The following is a 27,488-nucleotide window of genomic DNA, read 5'->3' on the forward strand; positions in this document are numbered from 1 at the left end:
TTTCATAGGTCTCCCTAACTTAAGAAAAGTTCCAGAAAAGAAAAAGAATAATGCATCAGAACTTGAAATCCAAATACATCCAGTATTAACAGACTGATAACCTGAAGAGAGTTCAGTAATCAGATCCTCTCTTGCTAACCTACAACACTGCTCAAAATTTAAGGGGGATAAAAACCCAACCATAAGCAAACTAAAAAACTACAAAAAGTATCATCCTTTGTAGTGAAGAAATAACTCTGTTCTGGGTCCCTGAACCGTATTTTGTCTTGAGGTAGCAACATGGAAAACTTGACACACTGACTACTACCTCAGTCTCTTATGAATCTTCAGGTATAGAAATCTACAAAAGTACTGTCTTGGCCATTCTTCCAACAGGTTACTCTGAAGTAAAACAGAACAATCACTAAGAGAAGTGAATAAGGCTGCCCAAAAACATATCTTTCCCTCCCTCATCCATCAGGTCTCTGAAGATGACTCCATGGCTTTGTTTAGCTTAACTGATGAAAAGGAAGTAATAATTTTGAATTAAGAGATGTATGAAGGCATTCCCTAAGGGGCAGTTCCCATTTGTCACACCGCCAAGAGACCACACAGTAAGGCAGCAAAATTATTCATAGTTGCCCGCAATCAACCTTCTGTTTTCTCTACAGCTGCTTGTTCCTGATATAGCGTTCCTTTTGCCCACCACATTGGCATTGACATTCAGTGGTCCACTCCAGTCTTTCCATCTTCCACCTTCTTCCAGGAAGCCTCATCACACACTGCTATCCATCGAGCAGGTAGACTACAACTTCATAGGTTGACATCATGATAGCTGTGTTTGGGATCTGTCTGACCAGGTGCGTGGTTAAGCCTCGGTACAGGGACCCGTACCCTTCCTCCCGCACGAGCAGAGACAGTGTCTGGAAGAAAGATCTGTATTTTGTTCCCTCTTCTCTTAGTCTTGTTCGTACAACCTCTGTACAAAGAGAACCACATGGGGTTACGTTCACCACTTTGCATTATTTTTCCCAGAAACCAAGCAGTGATTTGCTACGTGAAAATGCCCCTCCTCAAGTTCTCAAATCTCAGAATCCCTCTTTAAAAAAAAAGGAGTAGCAAACCAAGTAGGTGTGAGAAGAAAACAAGTTACATTTTCAGCAGCATTAGATACCTGACTGAACAGGGCCAATTGATTTGCTTAGCTGCAGTCCAGAAAAGGACTGTTGTTTGGGCTTACAATTTAGCTCAGAAGTTGACAGAGGTTTAGTATTCAGTCCATTAACAAACTTCATGTATACACAACTACTTTGCAGGAAAAGCAACAATCAAATCTAGTTGAAACACAAACTAGACAGCCTGTTTTCCTAGAAGGGAGACAGGAACTTGCTGGAAAAGTATGGAAAACTGCTGAGTATATAGAAAGATTCCAATTGAAAAAAGATCTGCTTAAGTACTTTGGGCCACACCCTGCTAAACCTTTGGCAAAATAAACATTTCCTAAGTGAAGGCCATGCTAGATATTGACCTCAAAGCACTTCCATTTCTGAACACCCCACTCACGTTGACCTGCTGAATCTGATGTGAAAAGCTTTAGACAAAGAAATATTTCTTGAGCAAGTGAACCAAAGCAGGCTGCAAATATCACTGAAAAGACTCCCTCTGGTGGATCTGACTCAGGTTCTCAACTCTACCTGCCCCACTTACCATGGGGATATGCTATTGATGTTGCACAGGTTTTGGAAGTGGCAGCAGCCATCATCATTCCAACAAAGTCCGATGCTTCTTTTGCTGACTCATCCTCATTGTCCATGGGAGAAGCAGTCTTATACTCCAGCAGTTTTTTCTTAATACTCTCATAAATAACAAAATGAATGACAGTCTCAGATATGCCTGCATAGGATGCTGACATTCCTCTGTAAAAGCCTCTAACGCCATCTGAGCGATAAACTTTGCGGACACACTCGAAAGCACTCATTCGTTTTTCTCCACGATTCCTGAAAGGAGAAAACAAGTCAGATATCCACTGGTACAACTTGGGACTGGACAACAGTTAAACAGTTTTTCTTTGAGTGATGAAAAGACTTAGGAAATATCCAACACTGCTGCTGAGGAGCTCCAAGTCAGATATGGTCAAGAACACAGAACTTGAACGTCCCCAAGATCTTCAGCACTAAACACAGTTAAAGCATTACATGGAATCCAAGCCAAGCTTCATATGGTGACTAAAGAAAAACTATTTTTAGACAGGTTGAACAGCTCTCAGCCCCCACAACTCTGCAATAAAGGATTAAACTGCTTGAAAACAGACTCCCAAATGGGCTGTCAACGTCAGTGACTCATGAGAAAAATGACCATTTTCTTTTGCATAATGGATTTCCCCTAAGTGTCGCCTGAACTAAAGAGCTCCATAGCATGGTAATTACAGTGGATAAGAGTTTGAACAGCAGGCCCCACAGCATTACAGCTCTCAGCAAACAACTAGCATATCAACCAATGCAACGCTGGTAGCTGTTATTTGACTCAAGTAAGCCACTGCTGATGTCAAGGAAAATGCTTATTAGATGTGACTGTATCAAGCAGTATTTGGCAAATAAAATTTTATTCCCATTTTGAGCTTGCTTATTGAATTGACTTGTGCATATTGAAATACTGAGCATGTGTATTGGGTTTGTGTGGCCAGCAGGGGGGATACAAGGGTGGCTTCAGTGGGAAGCTGCCAGAAGCTTCCTGCATGTCCAGCAGAGCCAGTGCCAGCTGGCCCAGGATGGACCCATCACCGGCCAAGACCAGCAAATCAGGAATGATAGTAATGTCTCTGGGATAACATATTTAAGAAGCAAGAAAAGCCATAAAGCTCAGGAAGGAGGGAGCAGTGGCGTGAAGGTGTTTTTAAGATATATTTTACTTCTTGTGATCCTGCTCTCATTTTGTTCATAATAAATTCAATTAATATCCCCCAAGTCAAGTCTGTTTTACCTGTGACAGTATTCAGTGAGTGATCTCTTTCTCCTAGTCTTCATCTCAACTAATGAGCTGCTTTCCCAGTTCTCTGCAGTGTCCTCCACCTGGCTTACTCAAGATCCAACTTGCAGCTCCATGTGCTCAGTCTTTCTCTTAACTAAACCTTGCTTCATTGCATTTAACACCGCAGGTTCAACCCACCAGGACTTAAATTCAGCCATCCAGTGATGCCTCTTACTGCTTATTTAATAGCTGCTGCCAGGGTCTGTCTTGCTCTGACAGTGTCCATGAGTTACCATAACTTCTTACAAGGTTATTTGCTGGTTTATTCTGTGACTGTCTCACCCAGAACTCTACTGGCACCATCCATATGTTCCAAGTGCCTGCACTCAGGGCTGTGGGGAAGCACATCTTGTGCAGTGTTGTCATGGTTTTGTGTATCTGTGTACAGGGTGTGTGGTGGGTTGACCCTGGCTGGATGCCAGACACCCACCAAAGCTGCTCTGTCACTCCACGAGCGGACAGGGGAGAGAAAATATAACTTGTAGATAGATCAGCATGAACTTCTGAAATCTGAGATGTTGAAAGTTGAAAAACTAATTCTATTTTGGGCTGTGGAACATCACAACACTTTGGTATAACCTTATCCCAGCACTGTTATTTCCCACTGTCACCATACCTGGCATCAAGCTGCAATCGTGTCTTTACCAACCAAATGGGATTAGTTGTTGTGATCGCAGTGAAACCTAAAAAATGTAAAAAGAACAAAGTTAGATGTGATAATACCACAAGAACAACAACTGCATCTAAGTTAAAAATGCACACAGTAAGGAACAGTGGATGCAAAAACTCGGACTATACTGACTTGGCACAAGTACCCACTGTAGCCCTTTACTGACATTTTATGAATCCATACAGCCAATAAACACTTTGGTTGGTTTTATATTTTACATTAATATTGAGTATGTTTAAATCTTAGCAAGAAATGCCCCTTCTATAATAAGCCAGATTAAGTACATTTCTCTCCCTATCTAATACCAACCCTGTTTTGATACCACAGAGCAGCAATGCCAGCTAGACTAATATCACAGCCAATTTGGCAAAAATGTCAATAAGAATGCATTGCAGAGACAGCTACAGCAATTTGAGATGGCAGAAAACATTGTGTCAATTTATTTTGTTACCTGAAATACAATCCGAGTTTGAAAGCATGCAGACTGAATAAATACTACTTTTGGTGCAGTCAAAAGGCATATATTACTGTAAATTAAGAGACCTTTTAATACTCAGCTATAAAGAACAGTTAAATTTGAGTGCTAATCTTTTATTTAGTATTCAAAGCAGAGATTGTTGGCTGGTCTAGGAATACTTTTACAAGCATAGGAGTGTTTAAATTGTTAAAGTAAATACTATGACTTCTAATTCAGACAGCAACTATTAGGCTTGCATAAGGGCCAAGGGTTAAAGCTTTGATTTTCAGTCCACTAAAGAAAAAGAAAAAGGAAGAAAAAGAGAAAAGGAAACAAAATAAAGAAAAACAAAACAAAAAAAAAAGAAGTAAGAATCACTCTTACTTCTGCACAACTGTGGAGAGAGAGAGCAGAGTGAAAGGCAGCTCTGAAAAAAAAGTAAAATAAAACAAATCATCGAGTTGTAATACCACACATGCACCATTAATGAGGTGTCATGTCTGCAGGAGAGAACAGGAAAAGGGAAAAGCTGGAACATGGCCAGGCAAGAGATGATAAATTTAGACACTTGCTTTCTAGGTGACACACATGGCTGGTATATCACTACAGAGACAGGCTGCCCTCCTGCAGGGGGACGGACTGGGTTGTGGGAAAGCAGAGTTACCTTCCTCAGTGCACATCTGGTGCACCCAACTTCTCCAAGGAACAGGTTATTGATAAGCTGGTTCAGGGAGATCATTAGCAGCTTACAGAAATGTATTTAGCAGAACTGCTTGCATACATGTTACTCCTGGACAGTCACAATCTACTTGACATCGCACACAAAGGTTTGCAATACTCAGAAATGCCAGGGGATCTTAACTGTTTTGAGGTTTGTTCTGTTGCCACCCCCAAATCTTAAATACCTCATTAGGATTTTCAGTTACAGCTCTAAAGACAAATTAGGTTTGGCAACTGCTAGGATTCAGCTGATTTTCTACACATGGAGAATAAAAACACATGGGAGGCTTCTGTTTAATCTTCTGATTAAATGGATTTTTATAATGACTCAAACTTCTTAACCAAGTAACTTTCTGTAGTAGATAAAGGTTTGGAGTTGCTTTCTTTTTTTTTTTTTTTTTTTTAAATACGCTACTCTTTTTGTCTACGTCTTGGTACATTTATACCCTTCATATGATGGAGTGAAATCCTAAGGAGACAAGTTTTTTTATATCCCTACTTTTGGTAGGCAAATAATTATGCAAAAGCTCAAGGCACTGAGGAACTACTCTGCCATAACAAGGCACAGGATGTTCTTAAAACATCACATCTGCAAAATCAGCTCTGTAGATCAACTAGCCAGAGCCTGTCTGACCAGTCATTTAATGTCATAGAAACTGCACTGATTCCAACAGCACTTGAACCCCATATCAGCTACACTGAAAGGAAACATTGTTTTTATTTCTTTACACTAACACTTATAAAGTTTTAATTTTCTTTGACTTCCAATCAGAATCTTTCCATATCTAGACCGGAAAAGGGGAATAGGAATGCACAGAACTGCAATAAAGGCTTTGAAATAAGGTGGGGAAAAATGACTAAAATTTTCCCTACCAAGTCATTTTCCAGGAAAGACTTCTCTGTAAAAACCAATACTAGTTCTTAAGTCTCTCCTAGTTCTTGATTACAAGTGAAAAAAACAAACAAAAACCCCTTTTGCATTCCTATTCACGTTGCACGCTTTGGAATTTTGTTACTGCTAGCCTGGATGTTACAGCCTTATCTGCTCAGCCCTTCCTCCTTCCTACTCAACCCAAAAAAAGGGTCTCTGCAGATCCTAAATCTGGGACAGGAAATGCATAGTGAGATGAGTGGCAGTGCCTGGGTGACAGCAGTGACTGCAGGCACCCACAGCAGCAGCCTGACACTTCTAAGCAGGCTGGGAAGAGTAGGTTGGAAATGTCCAGTGAAGGGTGGTTGGCAGAGGACGCAGCCCCTACTCTGTCCCAAACTGCTCTCCCTGGGCATTGTTTAGGTGCAGCACTCCTAACAGTAGGATCAGACACTAAACAACACAGCCAATTTTTTTTTCCCTAGGGCTGTCAAAAGCCTAAATTGACAGTTCAAACCAAAGCTTTCAAATCCAAGGGCCCTCAGTAATTCAGGTTTTAAAATGAAACGACTAAAGGTCAATTCTTACAGCTAATGTAGTAAACAAAGTCAGTGGAAGAAATTAATTAAGAGTTGAGTGACGCTGATGCTGACACCAAGGAAAGCCTTCCAAAACATGAAAAACACACTATTTGGGATCTTTGATAACCTTTCATTTTTTAGATAAAATCTCTAGCAAAAATATTTGGTAAACAATAAAGATTGGGGGCTTTCAATAACTACCATGAAGCTCCACCAGTTGTTGCCTTTTTCTTTTCAGAAGTCCCAATGAAATTTATATTGCTTTATATTGTTTATCAGTGTGTCGTACCCTCAAGAAAGATTCCAGATTCAACAGAAGTAGGGATAAATTTGGCAATACTACTGACTCCTATGCTTTTCTTCTATGAAATTGTATCCCACTTTCAGACAAAGAATTACCTCAATCTAATGTTTCAGCTATACCAGCTACTGACAGGTAAGATCCCAGGTATTCCTATTATGCATTATAATTACAAGGATAGGGGTTTTGCTTTTTTCTCTATAAGCCAATGTAATTGATAAGACACGTGTGAACATGGAATGCTAAATTAAAAATCCAAAGTAGTCAAATAAAAATAAACCAAAAGAGTAAACAGAAAGAGACAGAAAGGAGATTATATACATATTAAAAACAAAAAAAAAGAAAAGAGGTCTTTGAAATAATATGACAACACAGAATATCAGCTGCAGCATTTAAAAGGCAGCTCTGGGACACTGAAAAAAAGGAAAAAAAAAACACCCAAAACCAAAATGCCTCGTTTAACCCATTAGGGGCTTCCAATTAGCCAGAGCTAAGTAGAGTAATAGCTACCAGTGAAAGGTATTTTCTACCTTTCCCTGAACTGCTGAGGGGGGGGGAGAAAAAATAATAAAAAAAAAGTCACTCTTAACAGAGTTAAAGTGATGTCTTTGCACAATGCACATCATCTGAGTTCAAGGTAAGGCAAGTGAATTCCCCCTGCTTTGTTTATCCAAGAGATATCACAAACCCACTGTGTGGTTCTTACACCAGAGGCTGCAAGAGACGCTCAGTTCAGTACTCACGAGGTTTTAGTTAGTCCATATTTCTGCAGGAAGTGACCTGCGGGTGGGGAGCATGAGATGACACGATCTCACTCTTTTCACGGGAGAAATGTACAGTAAATGCCTAAAATAGACACAGGCTTTTCTGTATCATAACAACAAGCAGTGACCTCATCAGACACAAGTGTACAAATCGAATCCCATCGGAAGGATTTGTGAGTTAGTTATTGTGAGATCTAACTGTTTGCAGGTAAAAGTTTAGGACAAAAAAGAAAGAAAAATAATCAAAACAGGCCACAGATATTAAAGTAGTTGTTTAAAATGCACTGAGTACTGAAATTTCTGCTCATTTGCAGCAGTTCAATTTTATATCTCCAAATACTTACCTATATAGCAAATTTACAAATGAACCCTCCTCCTTCCCCACTCCTTTGAAAATATTATTCATAAAAGCTAGCCTAATCTTAGGACTGAAAAAACTGAAAAAACCAAGATAGATGCCTTATGAAATCAGACTTTCTAAGACCAATGAACTAAATATACATTTTATTTGCTATGAATTAACTGCACCCATAGTACTAAAAACTTACAAAATTATTCTATCTCTGTAAATAATAAAGTGGTCCCAATTATTTTTTAATAAATAAATTTTAAAAAAATCTGCATTTGGGTTGGTTTGCCAGTGAAGTTCTAGAAAGAACAGCAACAGCAATACAAGGCAAAGTAGTTTTGCAGCAGATTTGCAACCATGTTGTCTGATTTGAGGCTGGGAATCATTAAAAAAAGCAAATAAAGCCATACAGGAATCAAGTATCTCATTCAGTTCTCCACAGTTTTTCTTCTCTATGGCAAAAGAGGCCAAGTACAACGAAAAGGCAGAGTTTACAGTGAATCTGAGAATTTAACCTAACTTGGAAGTGCACAGAGATAAACCATCTTCACACAAGCAAACACTCATTCCTGTAGTGAGCTCAGATATATTCACTGCCCTAGTTTGCAAAAAGAGAACCATGTGATAGGCTGAGGCGTTGGCAAAAAGGGTTGCTGAGGCTTCATGTCAATACACAGATATTTTAGGTATGAGAGTGATGTGAACTATATGCTGGAAGCTGGCACATAGCAAGGAAATAACATTCCTAACTGCATAAGGCATCAGTTACTAATAGGTAGATAATTCATTGGGATTGAACAAACTTCGTAGAAAAATCTTAAAAGCATAAATACACCATTTTTATCTTGAGAAGGAAGAATCAGGCCTAAAACCAAACAAAAATTCTTAAAATATCACACACCTCAGCTTTTCAGTCCCCAGAACACCATGTACATAAAACAATCCTTATTTAACAAGGACATCAGTCTAGCCTGAGATACTTCTTAGCATATGACACAAATAAACAGAATTTAAAGTTGACTCAAGTTCACTATTTGCAGTACTTCAATAAAACAGTAAGTTACAGTTAGGTTTTTTTAAATTTTACGTCTGCATCATTACCATGTTTTGCAACCTACAGGAAAAGCTCTGTAAGCGCAAATCCTCCTTCATGCTCCTGAGGTATGAGGAAAAACCTCTATGAAACAGAAAGGTCATGTCCAAAAAAACACCTCCAAAAACCACCAAACCAAAACAACAACCCTCATTTAAGACTGAGTTACTCAATTTCTTACTGAAACCAATGGCAGCTGAAAAAGAAAAAAAAAAATCAATACTGATTATTTTTTGCTAATTATTAGAAGTCTTTATTCACTTGGCCAACTTGCAAGTCTTAGGTTCAAAGCAAATACTGCAATGATGTTCTGTGTTTTAACCTGTCAACCAATTAAGAGCTCACATTCCATCTCATCCCTGTTACTTTGCCATTTCTTTAAGCTGATTTGCATCATACAGCAATACAAACCTTGCAGGTAAAACTGTTAATAGCTGGTGTAAGTGCATTTTCTGAAATATATTAGAATTACAAAAACAAGGTTAGCACGTTCCCAAGACAGCACTGTTAATTTCAACTGCAGAGTCCTTTTCATATATCAGAATAACACCAGAGTATTGAGAAGTGTGTCAAAGAAGTTTTTTTTAAAAGGTCTTCCAGAGAATTTCTGTAGTGTACAGTGCCAAGACCTGTGAGCCTGCACTGAGCATTCTGTTTGGTTGCTGTATAGTTTAGAAATACAACTGCAGAACTTGGGAGGTGTGATTCAATATTAAAACTTGTATGAAAGAGTAAAAAAGGTGAAGAGTAATTAAGGCTCAAAGGCATTTTACCCCAGTTTCCTGCAGCTGTATGTTGAAATGCCTAACATCAACCCGCTGAAAAGGAAGCAAGTTACTTAACAGAGAACTCCATGACAAACTACATCCCAAATCTACAGACACTCAGGAAATGCACTACAGCACATCTCCATAAGTGTTCTTTTCACTACAGAATGGGGGCAGTAACTTCCAAAGGTGAGGAACATTTTGAACCTTCATTTGTCTGCAGCACTGCATGAGTTACACAAGTTGTCTTCAGCTCAGGACAGACTTGTTTACATCACCCACACTTGCACCTGCCCCCCAAATCTAAAGACATGTATTATCCTCTTGACAAGGAGCTGAAAACAGTTCAATTTTTCTTGGCACAATTAGCTGATTAGGAGGAACTCTACATTAAATGCCTTTCCAATTCATTTCCTGTGCTGTTCACCTACAAACAAAACACACACTTCTGGATGACAAAAAAAAGACAATCCTTTCATCATCCTTGTCTTACTTGGGCAAAACCTAACAGATCTCCTTACATCTTAAAGATTAAAAACCTCCACCACATTTCATGTGCCAGAGGTGAACAGTGTCATTTAAATATAAAGCTAATGTCACATTTTTTATGCCTTACAGAATTTCTTTGTACCAGATCATCAGCCTTCGATACAAAACTAATCCCATTCATTATTCTGACATGACCTTTGTCAATCCACTCCAGATTGCCAGGACTCACATTCTATAGACTGGTTGTAAGTTTGACAGGAATTAGAAACTTCAACAGTAAAATTGTCAGAATTCATCTGTGAAGTGCCTATGGCCTATACATAAAAAAATCTTTTGAAAAATTGGTTCTGTGCAGGGAAAACACTGGCAACAAGAGGTAAAAGTGTTGCCAGTCCGAGTTTTGATTTTCCCAGCACAAGTCCATGCCCATAACTCAGTTGTTGCCTTTAACTCCCCTTGCTAATGATCCCAAAGCACAAAACATACAGATTAAGCATCAAATATTGGTGGCTGCTCAAATACACCAAAGTTACAATGCATATATTAAATAGAAATTTATCTTTGGAGATGAAAATATATGAAAACTACGAAAAATCTGCTCTTCTATGTCTCTTCAGTGGTAGAGCAAATGTCACACAGACTGGTATATGAACAAAGGAGGAGGGAGTGTTACACATAACTTACACAAATACCTGCAGGCTTATTTCAGAAGGACAAGAATAAGTCAGATATACAAAGCTGCAACAGAAAGTGGTGGTAAAAAAAGCAGATTAAGAAGAATTAAACCTGAAGTCAGTGTAAACAATGTTCATAGCTTACAGAACAACAAGCGACTGTTTTCAAAACTTTTTTTTTTTTCATTTCACAAATTAACCATTGAAAAAGCAGGCATGCAGGTTTTCTAGAAAAGACTATTCACACACACTGTTATTTATCACTCAGTGCAGTTTCATGCATATATTCTCCAGATAGCTTGTTTAATGAGAGGCCAAGGCAGGTAACCACTAAAAGAAAACATTATTCAATTACTGAACATGTTCTGGTTTGTTTTGTTGCTGGGGTTTTTTTTTTCCACATTTGTCACTTCTCATTTACAGACATGACTGTAGAATGAAGCTAAAAAGTTACAGATCCTTACCTGCCACACCAGCTGAAATCATGTGTACCTGGGTAGAATCTGGATTGAAAATACTGTTCAGCTTTTCCTTGCAGTTTGAGTAAGCAGCAAAATATATGGCTCTAAAATCAGAACAAAATCCAAGTTATGTTTTGTGTGTCAATATCTTTAATAAGCAGTGCCATTAACTGCACTAATCTAAGTCATCTTGGGTTAAAATTTACTTCCTCAGTAATGAGCTCCTCAAGGATTAACTCCTGCAACATGGTGGGACTATTCTAGGAGCAGAAAAGAAAAACAAAGATGATACATTTTAACTTTTTCTTCCACAACAGCTCCAATTACCAATTAGTGAGGGGAAGGAGGGATGAATAGACATCTGTGACACTGGGAAGCAAAACACTGCTGAACTGAAAACTCAAGTTTCAGTATTCTGCAACACTTAAATATGAGAACAAATTTGCACTAATGGACCTAAACTCATTTCAACAGCATGACAATTTCAAGAGAACAAACAAGTACGCAGCTTTTTTAAAAAAAACCCAAACAGCATTCTTAATATTTTTATACAATTAGAGACGTAAATATTGCTAACTTATGGTTATAAATGTTAATACATCAAATGCTAGAACAGCTGTGAAGCCAGTATCTACATTTTGGTTCTTCAGTTCTGTACTCAGAATGTACACAATTTTTCTCTGAATACACTCCCAAAAAAAGGTTGTAAACTTGAGTCTGTGAGCTGGTATTAAAATAAAGTTAGACAAAGTCAGCATGTCAATTCAACATATTACGAAAAATATGAAAATTTGAAATAATCATGAAACGATTGAAAATATGAAAACTTGTTTTCAATCATTAAAGCTAAAAAGCTCATTTTAATCACATTTAAAACCACACATTTCAGGTTGTTAGTTTCTTTAAACACCTCTCTACAAGGGAAAAAGTGAACGTGCAACTTTTCGTGGATAGAACATTAACCTCATTAGCTGTGCAAACATGTTTTTCTTCATTACAAAAAAAGATAAAGTGCTTGCTTCATGGGTGTAATTTCTCAAATGGAACCTGAACTCAGTTAAGTGTACTGGATGTGTTACGAAACATGCTTCCCTAGAGCTTATTTAAACAAAGAGCTGATGTTAAATCCACTTAGCTAATGCTTAATTGAAATGAAGTACTAGAGGAAGACCAAGGTAGCCAGAGGGAAATAGGGATGTGCTTATAAATAAGACTTCACACACTACATCAAGTTGACATTTTTGGTATGGGAAGGGGGTGTGGGGGGGAAGGAGACAAGCTAAGCACTTCACTTGGGGGAAGAAAAGGGAATTAGATTTAACATAAAATTTATTGAAAAGAAATAAGATTTGTTTTTTTGCAACTGAGGATGTTTTCCATTGAGGATAGTAATTTATAACGTGAAACCTCTTCCTGGATAAAAATTTCTATTATTATTATGATATCAATGTCGAACATTTGATAGAACAGACTGGTCTACCAAGCAAAAATAGAGGCTTTTCAGATTAGGAAGTGCTGATACCCTGCAGGTGTAAAGAACAAAAAAAGATACTGGATTTACTTTAGCTTCTCCAACGAACAGCAGTAAGTCAGCAATCAGAAAATACCTCAGGTATTCCTAAATCCTTAGAAAAAAAAAATCTGATAAAGACACTCCAATTCCTTTATTACGTTTTTCTCTTATGCAAAGGATCTACAGAACACTGCCTTATCTGTCAGAGCTGAAGTTCAGTTTAATAACGTTTTCCAGGAACATCCAAACACCTTAAAGCAGAAGAGATACTCTCTAGCTGAGTGTGTAGGGGTCAAGAATGTTTTCTCTTCAGGCAAAGTAAGTAAATAAACAAAAGCAGAGTGCTCAGTCAAGGGAATAATAAAGCCTTTGTGGAATACATTCCCTCTGCATGAAGAATCTCCTCAAACAGAAGAGAATAAAAGTGAGCCAGAAAACAACTACAGCCTCATGCAGGATTAAGTAGTTATATTACTTTTACACAGCTTTGTTTCTACTCTCTTCCTTATGTATTCTCCTATTTTTAGATTCAACTTTGGCTCACACTTTTATGTACGGAGAAATTCAAGCTCTGGCATCATCTGCTCCTTGCTCTGAGCGCCAGCACCAGCCTGGAGCTGGAGTATTTGTGCTGATGCAAAACTTACTTCAAATAAATCCCTTAGTTTATTTAGTGTGCATGTTTGTATTTACCTGGAAGGAGCAACGCCTACTAAATTGGGACCCAAACCTCTGAACAGAGAACGAGGGCCTTCATTTTGCAAGATCATCCTAGAAAACAAAAAAGACAATACTGTAACATTCAGATCAAAATTAAGGAATGCACTGACAAACAAATACATCATTTTAACCTTTACTCTGAAAAACTTTGATAATAACTGACAATACAGTGCTGACCACAAAAAATTAGTTATTTCCTAGAATCAGAATAAAAGATTCCAATATTGCTTGACATGCCATAGAAATCCAGAAATTAAATGCCAAGGTAGGACTTATGATGTCAATAGAGATTTACCTCAAATACAGGAACACATCCATGCATGGAGTTGTATGTCATCAGGAAGCTAAAGAAAGTGTCCTCTAATCAGGGAGAAAATACTAAGAACAGAAATGCCCATGTTCCTGTAGGTTTTAGATTGTTCAGGAGGCAAAAATACTTTATTCTATGCTACATTCCTTTCACCATCCTTTAGGTCCACATGCTTAACTTCTTGGAGTGGAAGGGTCAAAAGGCAAAGGGCAAGACATGAAGAGAGGAGAGAGACTTAAGTCGTTTCACTGAGTCACACTCCATCTGAGAGCTCCTCAGGAAGATGTAAGCTCTCATAAGCTCTACTGCTTATGATGTTCAGTCAGGGACACCTTTGGCAGCCTATTATCTCCTCTTCTCAAAAAGAGACAAACCTCAACAGGGCTTTGCATGCGCTACCCTGGTTTGATTCTACACTATTCGCAACAGTACACTAAATTACTCATCAGAAGTTGCTATTTGGAAGGTTGCTTTCCTCTATATCCTACCTTTCTCAAACCTATAAGTTATTTAACTTCATTAGGTATTTAACAAGGAGCCTTGGCTTTATCCTTTTACATATGGTGACTACTTTGGCTACAGTAAAAGGAAATGGAAAGCTCCAATGTATGGCATTCCTTGAGGCTGGCAGGGATTCCCTGGTCAGTTCTGAACTGCTGCCTCTGTGCTCCTCCCCAAGCTGCTGCTGAGCTGTGGAGCCAGGGGGTTTTTTTGCCTTTTGACTATCTTTCCTTCCAGAAGACACAATGCCTTTCCATGCAAGGTAATTCACTGATATTAACTGAGACAGGAGTGTAACCCATGCAAAGAGTCACAGTCTCAGTACAGTCCTAAATCTCGTGTACCACGCCCACCATAAACACAGCTTGGGTGGCAGCAGGGCGTGCCCTTCCATCGTTGAATTTACAGAGCAACAGGGATACAAGCAGTGAGTGGAGACCTCAAGTGCGGCATTACTAGTACTTTAGTGTTTGCAAGACTAATCCCATGGAGTTGTGGATTTTAGAAAGCATTGAAAGCCATTATGCAAGGTACACTGCCACGGTAAGAGAATATTCATTAATATTCAGTTTTCAGAAGGCAATCTGTCCAACAATCCAGATGTTAATCACAGTGGTATTTTACAAAGTGTGATAGGGCATGGGAGGAGAAACATGGACTACCTGCATCCCATTACCGCAAATTGCTCTAGCAATTACTTTAGAACCATATTTAAAGTTAATTCTTAACTACTTCCCCAGACGCTGCAAAACAGAAGCCTGTGCTTATTGATTTACAAATGTTGACCAATATACAGAAATAGCTCTACTGTATATTTCTTCTTCAAAGAGAGATACAGGTTAATGACAAGTCAATTACTCAATAAAGTACACTACCCTTGTATAAATGGCCATTTTATTTGGAATATACTATCAGAACAAACAAGCACTGAAGGAGATTCCAAGCCTATTCTGATTTCCATTAGCTGATTCACTATTGTTCTGCTGCTAAATCCAACAGGAAGTTTACATTTGCTTTCAATAAGCAAAAATGAAACAGTGGTTCTGAAGTTACCAGCACTATTTAGGATGTGTCCAGCAACATATCAGCTTTGTGTCCATAACAGTTAGACATCACTGCACTGTGTGGGTAGCACTGCTCCACAGCAATAACTGGAATATTGAACACAAACTCAAAGATACTTACTTAGACCTGCCTGATATCCTGGAAGCTTTGTTAACAATTGCACTGCTGAATCCAATTGACGTGATCTGTGTCCACTTAAAACACTACTGACAAATCACTACCACCATATCCCGTGGTACACACAGGGCACATACATCTATTCCAAGCAGAAAGAATCTGTGTCTTGAGAGAAACTTAGGACTGAAATGAACCAGGTCTATTTGTTTCTTCTGGATCTAAAGTCCCAACATTTGACAGACTAGCAAAATTTGAGAGATTTTAACAGGATTATCATGGAGGTAGTTGTTGATGTTCTCCTGCATTCACAGACACAGTTGGAGGAGTTCCAGAGTCTGCACTGAAAATAAGACCAACTTTTTGCATTAACGAGCAAATCCCAGAGCCTGCACTTGTTTATTGAACAAATGCAGCAAAGGGCAAATCCATGGTTGGAAGAGCAGGACAAGTGCTCCACACAGCCTCAGCTGACCTACTTATGTCACATGGAGAAGCCTGCACTGGGAGGCCAGTGAGATTGCCATTACCAAGACCTCAGGTTTTGTGCAAGGTTAACGATGAGAATCGGTAACATGACATACAACACAGATATTTAAGGGAATTTGCTTTTGTTGCCAGAGAATGGAGTCACCTGTACCAGTTATTCCAAGCTTGTTTCTTGACAGAGATGCCTTTGAAGTCACCTCTGCTGATGCTTAAAATGCAGAAGTGATTCTACATCAGTCAGCTCACTGAAATTCTGACGTAATTTGCCTGATTGTCCCTGCTTTTAGACTGAGCATTGTGAGCCTTGGAGCACTGCACTGAGTTTGCTTAGATAACCAAACTGAACAACTACGAGCCAGAAAATTTCAAGTGACATGAAGAGCATGAGAGTGACAGAGGAATCCAGTTTTATTTCCCCGCTGAACAGCCCTAGTACCTTAACCTGTAAGGAGTAATTCTGTCTTCCACCTATGTATTTTTATTGTCACAGTCCATTGCCACATCATTCAGGATTTTTCTTCATATTTAGTGTATTTAAAGAACTGGAAACCCAGACTTTGCATTTCAGTTGTTTGATAACAACCTGAAAGAAAACACATCTAAGCAAAGAACAAAAGCAGCAGAAGAGACGTATTCTTGTGTGACAAATAAACAGCAGATGTAAGATGACAATTGTTATAAACAAACTAACAAAACAAACAAACCAACAAAACAAACAAACCCAACCAACGAAGTTCATCATGGACCACCTCTGCCTCAGCCTGAACTTGCTCCCTGGGAATACCCAAATTATTTTTGGCTTTAGGGATGCTTTTAAAGCCTGGCGGGCTTCTAGCAGAGGAGCGTAAGAAACAAATATCTATTCTATCTGCTATTTATTCACATACTCTTCTAAACAGAAGGTAAATTCATAACCAAGCATTCAGAAAGCAAATGAAGGGCTCAATTTCCATCAAGAGAAGCCAATAAGGCAAGGATGAAACACTTCTTGCTTGTCACAATCCAAGCCTTTCTTTTCCACATATTTGTTCACCTATCAAATTCACATAAAAAGACTCTGAATCCAAACTTTCATGCTAAGAATGATTTTCCATTCAATGAGCTATTTGGGTACAACCTCCATATAAAGCAAATCCTATCCTCTAACCAGATAAGGCCTAAATCCTACAGTAACTGCCAGTTTGGATGTGTGTTGTACAAGGTTTATGTGCTCTGGGTAAGTCACACTAGAAACTCAGGCATGAAGGACATTCAGAAAATTGGAATGTGAAGATTACAGTTAAAAGGCAGAATATGTAAAGTCACCTCCTGGTAACAGGACGGACAATACTCTGAGTCTTTCATACAGATTTGTCCAAAATACTTCGCTCCTCCCCAAAATGAACCCAAAACTTTGTGACATGTACACTCACTTCAAACAATGGAGAGGTCCAGGAGAAACTCTGGTTACTCTGTTGACACCAGCACCATTCACAGTGTTGAGATGAACTTCAGAGATGTAGAGAGTCACAGAGGAAGACTGCAATCGTGTCTTCACAACTTCCAGTGGACATGTCAGAATTGCACCAACAGTACCTCCACATCTGCAAAAATAAATAGGATCACCACATTTGTAACTCCAAAGAAACTGTGGGGATACATTCACGTATAATTAGCATTGTAATACAGTCAGACTGCAAAAGGTGAAGAACCAACCAGAACATGTATGACAGTGCTGCAGTTATTTGCCCTTGAAGGCAAACAAACTGTTAAATCAGTTTGTTAATCCCACAAGTTGGAGTGAAAAATTAAACAGACAAAAAGTGGTGAAGGAGCACAGTCTCCAGTACATGCTGTTCAAATCAGCTCTGGAAAGTAGCTCAATAGTTGAAATGTTTAACTTCTTATGGTAAATTTTAACTATTTTTTTTTTTTAATGTTTAGTGCACTCCTGACCGCAAACAAGGTGCCAACAATCCTTCAGGGTAGAAAAGATTTATGTGCTATGCACACAGGGCTACACGTAAAACCCAGTAAAATCTGTGCCATGGCAATTTAATAACATCTTCAAAATATTTGGGGTATTGTACCATGAAAGCAATGATTTCCTGAGTTCTGTCAGCACAGCAAGGCAGACTAAGATACTACAGAGTAGAACCTGGGAAGATAAAGAGCTCAAGGGGCTGAGCAGGTGAAGCCGTGTAGGTTTTGCCTCAGTCTGTTCCTGTGAGCAAGTCCAGGCAAGCCGTGCACGACTTGTGCTGACAGTGCAGTTCCTGCCGTGCTGCTGGAGCAGAACACAGCCAAGAACACACTGCCTGTGCACAGCCCTGCTCAGAGGATTCTTCTGGTGCTGATTCATCACTCACTTATTAACATCTGCATTCCTATCTGTTTAAATACACCCTCTGAGGGACAGATATCAAAACCACAAATTCTGATTTCGAAGGCAGCCCCAAATGCCCTGACATTATCATTACAGAAAAGCCCTCGACATCTTCCTTGTACCTTTTCACAGAACAGTATTCTTAACATTGCTAAACACCCTTCTTAAAACTATGACCAGGACACTCGTTTTAAATATATATTAGTTTTATATATCTCCTTTAAAAAACAATCAAAAAATCCATCCCAGCAAGTAAACCTAGATTTCAGTTCAGGTATCAATGCTAACAACTACTCAGTTTGAAATCCACTAACACACAAACACAATTTGTACTACATTCAAAGGGCCCAGCATTTGCTTCCCCGATGCATTATCTAGAGGAGGTGTTTGATTCTGACAACATAATTATCAGCTATTTCTTTTCTAACATAGGAAACTCAAACACCCCCAAAGCCTTTAAAAAGCTGTAAGTAAGCCTGTTCAACAGTCTCTTTAAAATAATGTTTTCCAAAATGCAAAGGAGAAATCAGTCCAAATTAGGAGTAACAGCTAAGACTCAAGATTTCCTACACATTTTTATAGTTGTGTAGTCTGATGACTCTTCTATCACAGAGAACACAAAAAATAAAGCACTGTATCCTAAGAGAGTAAGGACTGAGCTGACAGTACAGCTGCAAAGCAGGATAGCATTTCATGATGTTCACTTCATGCTCCATTTAAACCTAGTGACCTAGAGGTGTCCTATTACTAAGCCTACAGGCATCTTGCCCATCTCTAACTCCAACATTTCTCTGAACTCTACTCTCTTCCAAGGTTTAACTGAAGAAAGATATCAAATTTCTTTGTCAGTCTGGAAAAAAAAAGTGTTCTGGCAGGAAGATAAACCAGTCTTTCAGTGTATGCTGCACTCACACAATAACAGACTGTCACACATCTTGGAGTAGCACGTCTGGAGTGAGCAATTCACTTGCTTCTAATTGTATTTTAAAATTAGAGACGCAGATTGACAGGACAGATGTGCTAAGATTTATTTTAGCCACTGCTGGGCACAGCAGGAGCTTGTAATATGTGAAGCTTCACAACATGACCACCACATGAGAACCACAGGTAGGTCAGCCCCAAACACAACTTGACATGAAGATGCTCAAACTCTACAGCTCTGAGCAGACAGCAAGTTGCTGCATTTCCTGCAGTTCAAAGTAGATACCACCCCATGGTAATGTGCCTGTGCAGCCAATGTAGAAATCTGGCTTTAGAGTTTATTTCCTTTGTTGCAACCCCTCCATTTCCAACCCCCTTGAGCTTACTCTCCTGAAAGTCTTTCTGCATTTGATTTTGGACAGGTTACCTGAGAACTTGATTTTGAACAACAGTAATCACAAGAGAAAGCACACAGTATGATTTATATTCATGAGATAAATACCACGCAAGTGGGGAAGAAAGTAGGACAAAAAAACGATGGCCTACATTCTTGAACAGGGCTTGGAATTTGGAGCCCTTAATGCTCACACCAGAATACATCTCACCAGAAGAATTCTCCAAAGCTGAAGATGAATGCTGCCCTGGAGCCTGTGCCCTGCATGCTCCCCTGCACCACACCCCTGACTGTAGCAGCACTTGTGCCAGATGTTCACTGTGGATGGCTCAGACACACCTCACTCCACAGCAGACTAGGAGATGAATGGGGAAGAGGGCAGATCCACAGATACTCAGTGTTTGCTCTTTTTAAGTCTTCTTACAGTGAGCACTTCTCAGTGACAGCCAGTGACTGCTTACCCGCATCAGAGGGCAGCAGCAGATCACCCACCTCCCTTTTAAGGCCTTTACCTGCATTACTTTCGGCCATTCAAGTAATTTCAAATAATCAGCACCCTTGGCAGCTTCTTGCTTTTGTGTTGTTGGGTAGTTGGGTCAATAATTCAAGATGATTCAATTGAACCCAAGAATATTTTCAGTGATTCCCACAAACTAATGACAGTTTGCATTAAAGCTCTTCACTGTTCCCATCCTCAAGATCTCAAACTGCTACTTAGAGTTGAAGACAGCAGAGAAGTTTTATAGTGCTACACGGTTCTGTATCACTCAAGTCTTAAAAAAATCCCCAGTTTCTACTTCTGTCCAAGTCTAATACTCCACTTTCTCAGCCCTCAAGAAGTCCCATATAATAGAGATAACATCTGGAACTGAAGGACTGAAAGAAAAGGTCTTGGTATGTTGAGGAATCAGAACTTCTCAATATGCACAAGATCCACTGAGTATGAACAAGCACTAAAAGAAGGCATAATCCAGTAACTACTCTTGACTTGTCTGGTTCACTTGACCTTTAAGATAAACATGCAAGGCTTGACAAAAACCTGTTTATGAGGAACTGTCAGTAAACAGAGCCTGTGTGTAAACAGAGACAATTCAGGAACTACATACTCTGTACAAACAAGCAACTTCTAAGCAGCAATACCAGCTGCTCTGTCACCAGCAGCAATGACAGCATGTTTTACTTAGACATATATTTCTGGCCTACTGCTTATTTAACACACTACTAGAAATATTGTCCAAAGAGACAGTTACTTTTTTGTGCCCCAGGTCCTGGCAGGCCATCAGCAGCCAGCCAGCAGCTCCTGCTTACAAGTGTTCTAAAAATTGCCAGCAGACTGCTGCTACCCTCCCTGCTAACCCTCCTCACCAGTTCAAATTTTGGGGAGTTTTTTTAGTTTGTGGTTTAACACAAATTATGGGCTAGCACACTTTGGAAAAACTTTTTTTTTTTTTTAAAAAAGCTAGAAAATGATTAGATTTCCTTCTCCTCCTAACACAGGTGGGATTTCGTAAACTACTTCAGACATTTTTATTGCCTAAAACCACTCTGGGCTTCAGTATCTCCAGACATGCACTAGGCCCCAACAACTGTGACTTCTAAGAACACTTACTAGTGTGTAAACTTTTCTGCAGAATTAGATGGGTTTCATCTGGTAGAGTAAATAGGCGAGCAAACACATTCCTGCTGACAGAGTGTAAATGGCAAGTCCTGAACCCTTCTGTCTGAATTTTTACAGCACTTTCTTATGAATGCTGTTCAGAAGACCACTTGCTCTTGTATTAGATGTTGCATTTGCCTCTAATCAATGTTTACTACAAGTCTTTTTCAGCTCTGCCAAGTGAGTATAAAAACACATGCAAAGATGACTTTAATCAGAAACACCTGATCGTGAAAGAGAATCCACCTGTGGGGCCCAAAGGAACTGAAGGGTAGAAAACTAAAGATAAGTAGGTAAATCCATAAAAATAAACACACTGGTAAAAAAAAGGAAAACTAAAATTCCACCATTATGAACACTGTCAAGTTAGAGAATTAAGTCTTGAACTTGAGCCTTCTTGTGCAGTTTAAGAGACCTGGTGCTCAGTGAAACAGATACATGTACACCATGAGACATGTAGGTATTATCTAACCTGCAGGATCATGACAAACTTAAGAAAAAAAAGACAGCAAAACCAAGAACAGTTGTATACTTGACATCCCTTGGACAGAAGAACCTAGAGAGATGAAAACGCTCACCTGAACTCCAGCTTCTTCCAGACAGCACCCATGGAAATGAAAGGCCCAAACACCCCACCCACAGTATATTTAATTTGACCCCTAATGTGCATTTAGAAGTCTATCACCTCACCAGATGAACAGAAACAAACCAGGATATACTGGGCTTTAAGCTCTGCTGGCAGTTCAACACAGACAGTTCTGACAACTATTTTCCCCATTTTATATTTGAGTGACAGTGCAAGGAAAGAAAAATTCACGTGCTCCAAAAACCTAAACCCGTTTGGCATTCAAATCCCAGGTTCTGTTTGCAGAGATGGATGCACAAGAAAGCCTTCTCTCATTATTCCAAATTGAAGGCATATGCTAGGAAGTCCCTGCCTTTGTTCCAGAGCAGTTAAGTCTCTTCTACTGTTACCTTTCACACCTGCAAGTAAGAGCAGAGAACTCCGGCATGGATGAGGGTCTCAAATCCAGCCAGTGCACTGTCTATAAATGCTCTGAAGCAGATTAATATCCCCAATGTCAGCATCAGCTGACCTAGAACTGAAACTGTCAGTGAGAGACTTCTTTTATTCCTTGAAATAATGATGTATTTTATAAAAATAAAAGGCAAGGCTGCATGGTGTTAGTCTCAGATCCACCTTTCACAGTGTTTGTAACCACAGCATCAAAGACTTGGAGATAACCCCTGACCCTGTTATCTCCGGTCTACATTCATTCATGTATTTTACCAGCTATTTACCTTTCCTCTATGAAAATGAAAGTTCCATACAAATACTGGCTGATAAAAGGAAAGCAGGAAAACTGAGCTCAACATTCTGTCAAAAAAAAAAAACACCAAACCAAACATCAAGGTATCCAAGCCTCTCACAAAAAGAACTCCTTCCTATCTCTTCATTACTTAAAATTCAAGTCCCAAATCTGTCAGCAATTTCATGGAGCTGTATTACAACCAGAGTACCCTTCACATCAACAAAGTTGCAAGTTTGGACCTTAAGTTTTCAGTATCAGTCTTCTGATAACATTTAAGGGCTTTAGCAAGTATAGCTTTTAGAAAAAGCAAGAATGTACATCATTAGACTGAATTTTCAGGGTTTTCCTGTTGTTATACTGTTCAACTTGCAGATTATAAGCACTTCTATCTTCAGTATTAATACAGTGTTTAGGACTACTGGCAGACAGAAATCCTTAAGCCCCTTATTCACCAATTATGTTTCTTTACGAACAAAAAAAAAAGTAGGTAAGTTATGTATCCTTAAACTTTAAATACTAATCGAACTTGCTATTTCTAATTAACAGTATAAAAATAAAATCCCCCTGATGTGCTGCTACATAGAAACCTACAAGTGAAAACAGGAAAAACAGCACCAGGGGACCAAGCATCACTGGGTTCCATTCTCCAAAACAAACATCAACATGAATAGTTTAGTTTCTATTAGGGGCCAGGGTAAATAAACATGTATAATAACATTTGTGTTAAGTTAAAACCACTCAAAGCATTTGCATCTAGAAAGAAATATGAGAAACAGACCAGTGGCACAGTGTCTCAAATACTGACCACAATCTTCATGCAATTTGATAACTCTATGGAGCAAAGCCCAAGCTTTAAACAAACACTGTCTTATTCCACACAGAAGTGTATCTGAATATAAACATAACCTCAGGTTTGGATAGGAAGGGACTAACCTTCCTCTCACTTGTTCTGAAAGACAGCCAGGGTTACACATCAAGAATGCATTTGAGGGCAGAGAGGAACGAAGTGCTTGACAACTCAGTTATGACTCAAGTGGCTATTTTCTGAAAGGGCATAAAGAAGCCCCCATCACCATAATATCCACTACAGATGATTATTATCTTTTTAATCAGAAAACTCCAAGAATCTTTCACCTTTACTTCATAATTTTAACAGTGTCTGATCTCTGAGAATTCAAAGATTTATCTTAAATACATTTCCTGTACCTCCATCCGAGGTGATTTTAGTGACAGACCAATTTGAGACAGTTCTATAATCAAGATCAAATAAAGAGACTCCTCCCTATGCTCCCTCACATATTAAACTAGAAAACAGCCAACTTTCTGCAGGAAACACAGGAGCTGAACTGACCTCCAAACACAAAACCATCCTTTTTTTTGTGAGGAAACACTCAGGCAAGTTCCCTGCTCTGATGGAAGTTTGTATAATACAGAATCACTGCCATCAGCTTCCTGGAAATAAAGAATCAATCACAAAACCCTGAAGATTATTTTTGTAGCCAACACCTGAATTTCCATTCAATATACCAATTATGATTGCAAGCAGGCACATCCAAAACATATTCATCTTCCCTATAAAGCAAACGATTAAGAGTTTCTACTCTTTTTTTAAGGAGTCAATACTCTCCAGCACATGGTGTGACTCTTGGGGAGAGCTCTGTGCAGGGTCAGGAGTTGGACTTGATGATCCTTATGGGTCCCTTCCAACTTGGCCTATTCTGCCATTTTGTGAACCAGAAGAGCGTGTAACTACCAGTTACATACTTGAAGCAAAATGTTAATCTACAGCCTACATTTCAATCACATAGCTTTGTAATTTAAGGATGGAGAATGCTCAACTGATTTCTTCTTGGTTTGGAATAAAAGCACCTGAGTTTACACTACCAACACTGTCTACAGTCACAACAGCTGCTGTTTGACTGGGTGATGGGAGAACAGAAGATATACAAAGGGGAAAAAAAAAAAATCTAGAGCCCTGGCAGCTACAGAGAAATCCCAGGATGGCCTCATCTTTCTTGAAGTCCTTCTATCTATGTTACTAAACCAGCAACGTCATCTGTTACAGTTTCATTTCACAAAGCAGGAACTAAAAAATGAACTTGGACACTGAAAAAAAAAAAGGCCAGCAGATTGAGATATGCGTGTTGTTTTCACAAGAGACTCCAGTGCAACTTAAAAGAAAACAAAAAAGTTTGCTTGCTTTTGAAGTTTCACTGAAGGCTAAAGATCACTCAGGTGATCTGTTATGCACCAAATTTGCAAAGTCATGAGTTGACCCTGAAAACTTTTCTACTGCTAAATGAGACCAAATATAAACTGTTAGCTTGACTGGACTATGGCTACAGGAAACACGTGGCTGGCACATGCACATGAGGAAACTGCACTCAGCCTTTTCCTCACAGAGTAACCCTTGACCCAGCTGGCCAGCAGCTCAGCACAGACTAGAGCTCTCTGCAGAAGATAGGAATGAACCAGCTGAGCTGAGCAATCTTCATCCGGTTTTAAGTTTCGGGTTTGTAAACCTGTTTGTGACGTTACACACGAGTCTGCCCCGTAATCACCCTTGGGCAGAGCTATCAAGTGAGCACCACTTACAGAACCACAGAATAACTGGGATTGGAAGGGAACTCTGAAGACCATCCAGTCCAACCCAGGGCAGCCTGTTCAGTGCTCTGCCACCCTCAACATAAAGTTCCTCCTCATGTTAAGGAGGAACACCTCTTGTGTTTTAGTTTGGGGCCACTGCTCCCTGCCCTCTCACTGGGCACCACTGAGAACAGTCTGGCACTGTCCTCTTGATACCCCTGTGACATATTTTGATGCATTAACAAGAACCCCTCTCGGTCATCTCTTCTCTGAACTAAACAGGCCCAGCTCCCACAATCTCTCCTCCTAAGAGAGATGCTCTAGACCCCTAATTATGCCTGTGGCCTCCACTGGACCCTCTCCAGCAGATCCTTGTCTTTCTTGAACTCCTTCTATTGCCTTTTTTTTTTAAGCACTTACAAGGATGTGAAGTCTTAGTAAAAAAATTATACACTACTACATCTGACTCCTGCTGCACAACCACTCTCCTCTTAAACAGAGTGCCAGACATTAAGGGGGTGAAAAAGCCCCACACAAGCAACAGACCAGGTGCATGATGTGCATAAATCTGCAAAGTGAGCCAGAAGCAAAGAAAGTGCCCACGAGTGATCCAACTCACCCAAACACGGTCAGAGAAAACACATTATTATTCCACCTCAAACATGCCAGTCCAGAGGCAGTGAGCTCATTTTTGTCAATGACAAGCACAAATGGAAGCCACAGCTCCAAGCTCTCCCATGGGATACAAAGCACGTTCTCAGTGGGTGTCACTCCCACTTCTACAGCCCCAGGCTCACTCCCCAAACACACTTTTACAGTCAAGCCAATTAGGATTCCCAGCTTTCCCTTGTAAGCCAGGTGCCCTTCCCACCCAGTCCCGGGAAGGGCCCCATGTTGTGTAACCACCCGTGCGTTCGGAAGCTTAAAAAGACACCGACACCAAACACCTGCGAGGGTACAGGAGTTACCTCAAGCCTAAGTAAAGCCACAGGGGACACACCTTTACTTCTAGGTGCATTCTTCCCTCCCACTGCCTCTGCCTTTCCGGGTGGAACTCTGCGGGCCGTGTCGAGCAGCACAGCCCGGAGCGCTGGAACGCATTCCAGGGACACAGCGGCCCCTGGACACGAGCGGGACCAGCCAGGCACTCCCGGCCCGCCGAGACACCGGGATACAGAGCCCCTCAGAGCGGGCTCCTCCACGACGACACCGGATAAGGGACAAGCCCCTGGAACGACGCTGGTTTTAAGGGAAACCTCCCCCACCGTCACAACAAAACCCCCAGTTCCGAGCGCTCCCAGGGCCGGGCCCGAACGCGCACGGCGGGCCCGGAAGGGCCTGAGGGCAGCGGGCGCGGAGTGGAGCGCGGCCCCCCCCGGCCCCTCGGGCACAGGGAGCGGGGCAGCCCCTCCCGGGCCACTGCCGGGCTCCAGACAGAGGGGCAACCCCTCCCGAGACACCGCCGGGCTCCGGGCAGCGGGCCCCGCCCCAGGGGCGGCCACCGCCCCCGCTCCCGGGCCGAGCGGCAACGGGCGTGGGGCCGCACCAGCGGCCCAGGAATAGGGACGAGAAAGCCGGAGGGTCCCCGCCCGCGGCTTGTTTCACTTACCCGCCGGCGAAGAGATGCACCAGGGTATCCCTCTGGCTCATCCTCGTCGCCTGCGCCCGGAAAGGAGGAAGGAGGTGCCGGGCGCTTCCGCCCCGCGCTCAGCGCGCCGCGGCCGGCGGGGCTGCGCTTAAATCCGGGCCAGGCGGGCTCCGCCTCCCGCTCCTCCCGCCGCGGCCGTTGCGGCACCGAGCGTGTGTGACACGAATATGCATCGAACATGAATATTCATAAGTAGGAATATGCATAAATACGAATATATAATGAGCTCATTGTGCTAACCAGACGCGGCTATTGGGTGCAGGATGTGACGTCACGGCAGGGGCGGGACCCTCTCATGAATATGCAACACCCCTCCCGAGGTAAACAGAGGCGGCCGTTGGCTGCGGGGGGTGACGTCACCGCACGCGCTGCCTCATAAGGCGGGCGCGGAGGGCGGGGCCGTTTTTCCCCCTCACGCTGTGGAGTGGTGGCGCAGTTACAGCGGGACGGGCCGTGTCCTGTCCCTGCCTCCCGGGGCCTTTTCCCTTTCCTTCTAACGGGCACTTCAAGTGTGTGTAAGCATCTAAAGCGGGAGCGCCAAGAGCCAGACTCTGCGGGGGGTGCCAACCAACAGAACAAGAGGCGACGTGCAGCAACTGATGCCCAGGAAGTTCCACCTGAACGCGGGGAAGAACTTGGTTACTTTACTTCTTTACCGGGACAGATCGCCCAGAGAGGGAGCGGAGTGT

The 27,488-nt window shown here is 40.9% G+C and overlaps 1 protein-coding gene across 1 annotated transcript; it reads right to left on the bottom strand.

The window, feature by feature from the left end:
- SLC25A36 (solute carrier family 25 member 36) lies at positions 1 to 26,909 on the bottom strand. The gene is made up of 7 exons (XM_027905356.1): positions 26,761 to 26,909; positions 17,328 to 17,498; positions 13,410 to 13,487; positions 11,207 to 11,307; positions 3,623 to 3,689; positions 1,687 to 1,976; positions 1 to 958 (listed from the first exon to the last, which is right to left on the bottom strand). Exons 1-7 carry the CDS (start codon positions 26,799 to 26,801, stop codon positions 765 to 767), a joined length of 942 nt encoding a protein of 313 aa, XP_027761157.1. The 5' UTR covers positions 26,802 to 26,909; the 3' UTR covers positions 1 to 764.
- Between the last annotated feature and the right edge of the window lie 579 nt (positions 26,910 to 27,488).

The sequence above is a fragment of the Empidonax traillii genome, unplaced genomic scaffold, assembly GCF_003031625.1.
Source record: "Empidonax traillii isolate 1590-97213 ecotype Southwest subspecies unplaced genomic scaffold, ASM303162v1 scaffold1147:size172421, whole genome shotgun sequence".
Lineage (NCBI taxonomy): Eukaryota > Metazoa > Chordata > Aves > Passeriformes > Tyrannidae > Empidonax > Empidonax traillii.

What these genes read in the sequence shown, in the direction of transcription:
- SLC25A36 (XM_027905356.1), bottom strand. Translation starts at nt 26,801, where the DNA reads ATGAGCCAGAGGGATACCCTGGTGCATCTCTTCGCCGGCGG. An exon ending in GTAGGCGTTGCTCCTTCCAG is followed by an intron (nt 11,308 to 13,409) that starts GTAAATACAAAC and finishes TTCTGATTTTAG; the next exon opens with AGCCATATATTTTGCTGCTT. An exon ending in ATCAATAGCATATCCCCATG is followed by an intron (nt 959 to 1,686) that starts GTAAGTGGGGCA and finishes CTCTTTGTACAG; the next exon opens with AGGTTGTACGAACAAGACTA.